At 38.8% G+C, this 3,533-nt stretch overlaps 1 protein-coding gene across 1 annotated transcript in view; it reads right to left on the bottom strand.

The window, feature by feature from the left end:
• Positions 1-3,533, bottom strand: part of CYLD (CYLD lysine 63 deubiquitinase) — a 97,842-nt gene that overhangs the window by 12,934 nt on the left and 81,375 nt on the right. The window contains exons 14-15 of the mRNA XM_045293614.1: positions 1,150-1,282; positions 1-93 (exon numbers count right to left, since the gene is read on the bottom strand). The exon at positions 1-93 is cut by the window's left edge and continues 10 nt beyond it. Of these exons, the coding sequence (XP_045149549.1) occupies positions 1-93; positions 1,150-1,282 (226 nt within the window). The remainder of the gene's footprint in view (positions 94-1,149; positions 1,283-3,533) is intronic.

Below are 3,533 nucleotides of genomic sequence, written 5' to 3'. Positions count from 1 at the left end.
AGTTATATTTAACTCTAGAGAAGGAAAAATTTTTTTAAATAGTTTAAAGTCTTTTCCAAATCGAGGCATCTGAATAATCAGACATGATGGTGCCTAAAAAGGAAATATATAGTTTTAGAATCAACTGACCAAACCAAACTCACTGCCATTGAGTTGATGCTGACTCATGAAATTGAAAGAGTCACAGTCTAACCAAGCTCTGATTCTAGCTATTATGTTGAAAGACCACAGATGAGAGGGCTGACAGGCAGAGCCCACATGGGCACAGTGACACCTAGAGGTCAGGGAGTTAATAAAGCTAGGGCTTCAAAAGTGTAATGACTACAGAGACATTTTATTCTGAATTTGTATTTAATCAAAATTTTGGAGAAATTGTCTCAGTAAGTATAATACACAAACTCATCAAGAAAGAATACTCCTTATTTCAACAAACGTGTAGTTGGTGTTACTATGGCTGCACTCACCCTTCCTTCGGAAAGGGATAAAGTAAAGTGAACCCGAAGCACGGAGTAGGCTAGCATAACGAAGATGCTCACATACAGTGAAAGAAAAAGAATTTGTAATGCTTATGCAGTAACAAGCTGGTGGGAGACTCTTCTGATATTTATCTCTAAAAGGGATAAATTAGATATCTTTAAAATATATTTTGAAATATACTTGCATAAAGTTTAAAATATTTGATTTATGTAATAACAAGATTGTAGTTATTTTTTTTAAAGACACACCAATCTTTTGCTTTAAACTAGCTTAAAAGTATGTCTGTGATAAATTATCTTTGCTTAAAAAATGAAAAGAGGGGGGAAATGAGTTGATAATAAGGGCTCAAGTAGAAGGCAAATGTTTTGAGAATGATGATGGCAACAAATGTACATATGTGCTTGACACGATGTATGTATGGATTGTGATAACAATTGTACGAGCCCCCCAATAAAACAATTTTTTTAAAATGAAAAAATAAAGTTTTACTTCTGCTTATTTTCCATAAGAACAAAGTTGTAACACCACATGCAATTTTTTTCTTTTATGTGTTTTGCTTACATTTTGGTTCAAACTATCTCCACTGGTTAAAATGAATGGCTATTCAATCTACTGTAGTCTTATGACTCTTACAGAGTTACATATAAAATACTGTAAGTAATTCTCACTCACCTCTGCAAATTTCAGGTTACTGTTAATAAAAGACCATTCTAACAACTGTTGAATAGTAGGAACTCCAACTTTCTCATTTTTCTCCATAAAAATTTGATAGAAATAACAATCTTGTACTTTTTGACCTGCTGACCTAAAAACATGCATAGAAAAAAAAATCACATAAAATTTATTTTTAAATGTGTAATAAAATGTAAAGCTGCTCCACTTCTATTTACAAATAGAAAAACTGTAAAAGTTGCTGGAACTTAATATGCAACTTTAGAGTCAGAACAACTTAAATTTAAAAAATAATGTATGGTACACATTAGAATAACATTGATTATATCTATGGATATAATTAAGAACTTGAAGAGACCCGTTGCAAAAAAAGAAATAGGCAATATCATCAAGAAACTGTCAATCAGAAAAAGCTCAGATGGCTTCACAGGAGAATTCCCCAAGTATTCAGAGAAAAGCTGACACCAGTTCTACACAAACTATTTCAGACATCACTTCTCAGCCTTTTGGCTAAGATCAAGTATAGTACAAACTATTTCAGAATACGGAAAGAGAAAGCAGACTGCCAAACTGATTCTACAAAGCTCGGATACCAAAACCAGGCAAAGACGCCCCAAAAATAGAAAACTACAGAGTATTATCCCTCCTGATATAAAAGGAAAAGTTCTCAACAAAATCCTAGCCAATAGAATCCAACAACATATTTAAAAAAATAATACATCATGACCAAGAAGGACTCATACCAGGGATGAAAGGACCCAGTGCTCCAAGATGTGAATGCAACATGCTGGGAACCAATGGAGAGGTCTGTATTAGTCTGGGTACTTTAGTGAAACAAATCCACAGAAACTCATGTGTCAGAGAGAGTTTTATATAAAGGGTAAGTGCACATCAAGAAAACATCCCAACCCAGTGCTGCCCAAGCCCACAAGTCCAACATTAACCCACATGTTCGACACCAATCCACAAAGTCCTCCTCCATCTCACAAAACAGACACTATGATGCCGACTGCAGGAGGAAAGCCGAGTCAGTGAATGTGTAAGCATCTCAGCGCTGGCAGGGGTCTCCACACAGCTGCTCCAGCATCCAGGGCTGCATCTGGGTAGGTCCATGTGGCTTCTCTTCTGGGATGTCTTGCAGGAAGTCAGCCTTGCAAGCTAAAGCAGGGAACTTCTAAGGCAGCTGCACCCTGGTGCGACCATCAAAAAGCAAGAGACCTGAGAACTAGAAAGGCAAGGCTCACGGAGCCATTTATCCCTACACCCTTCAATTAACCCTACATGTGTTTATCAGCCAGCATGGCACAATAAACTAACTAGCTCAAAGTCTGAGGGGCCGGCCCCAATCCCAACTACATGAATACCTGCCCTTCCAGAAAAATTAATTTCAGAGGACAACACTTAATCTGCAGCTCCGGGAGAGGGACATGTCTGATCAGAGCACACGGGGGCAAATGAAGTGGGAGGACGAGAGAGTGGAGCACATCCTGGTCCACCAAGCCTTGAGGACGATATTCCCGCTCAGAGCAGCCAATCCACAGAGAAGACCATATGGCCAGCGCCACTATGAGACAAGACATCCCCAACTGACCCATAGCCCCACAGGAGACAACACTGGAGACAAAGTGTGGGAATTCCGCCCGATCCCACACCAACAACAGCAAGGGGAAGATAACAATGAAGTCCCCAGGGAATACCAAAAATAGACTTTGGGGCCAGGGCTTGGTGCCCCATTATACTTGACTGAAAACACTTCTAAAGGTCAACAAACAGTCCTTGAACTAACTACAAGCTTTTCTTTCTTGTTGTGTTTTGGTTTTTTGTCATTGGCTTGTTGTTTTGTTTTATTTTGGTTTTTGGTCTTGTTTTTGTGCATGTTATGATCTCCGCAGGTCTGTCTAAATAAGATAAGCTGGATGGACAATCTGGAGGAGAAAACAGCGGGACCAACAGTTCTAGGGGGACATGGGAGAAGGGGACCTGGGGGGAAAGGAAGTGGTGTTAACAAACCCAGGGACAAGGGAATAAAAAGTGATCCAAATCGGTGGTAAGGAGGATGTAGGAGGCATGGTAGGGCGTGACCAAGGGTAATGTAACCAAGAGGAATTAATGAAACCCAAATGAAGGCTGAACATGATAGTGGGAAAAGAGGAAAATAAAAGAAAATAGAGGAAAGAGGAGGCAAAGGGTATTTATAGAAGTCTACAAAAAGGCATGTACATATGTAAATATGTTTATATATGAGGATGTGGTTTATATAGGTTTATATAAACCTATAGGATATATAGGTTTAGTATTAAGGTAGCAGATGTACATTGGGCCTCCACTCAAGTACTCCTTCAATGCAAGAAAACTTTGTTCTATTAAACTGGCATTCCATGATG

The sequence above is a fragment of the Echinops telfairi genome, unplaced genomic scaffold (assembly GCF_000313985.2).
Source record: "Echinops telfairi isolate 266 unplaced genomic scaffold, ASM31398v2 ScPeMD7_2291;HRSCAF=2852, whole genome shotgun sequence".
Classification (NCBI taxonomy): domain Eukaryota; kingdom Metazoa; phylum Chordata; class Mammalia; order Afrosoricida; family Tenrecidae; genus Echinops; species Echinops telfairi.
The sequence above is the reverse complement of the archived record's forward strand: the minus strand, read 5'-3'. Positions and strand labels throughout refer to the sequence as shown.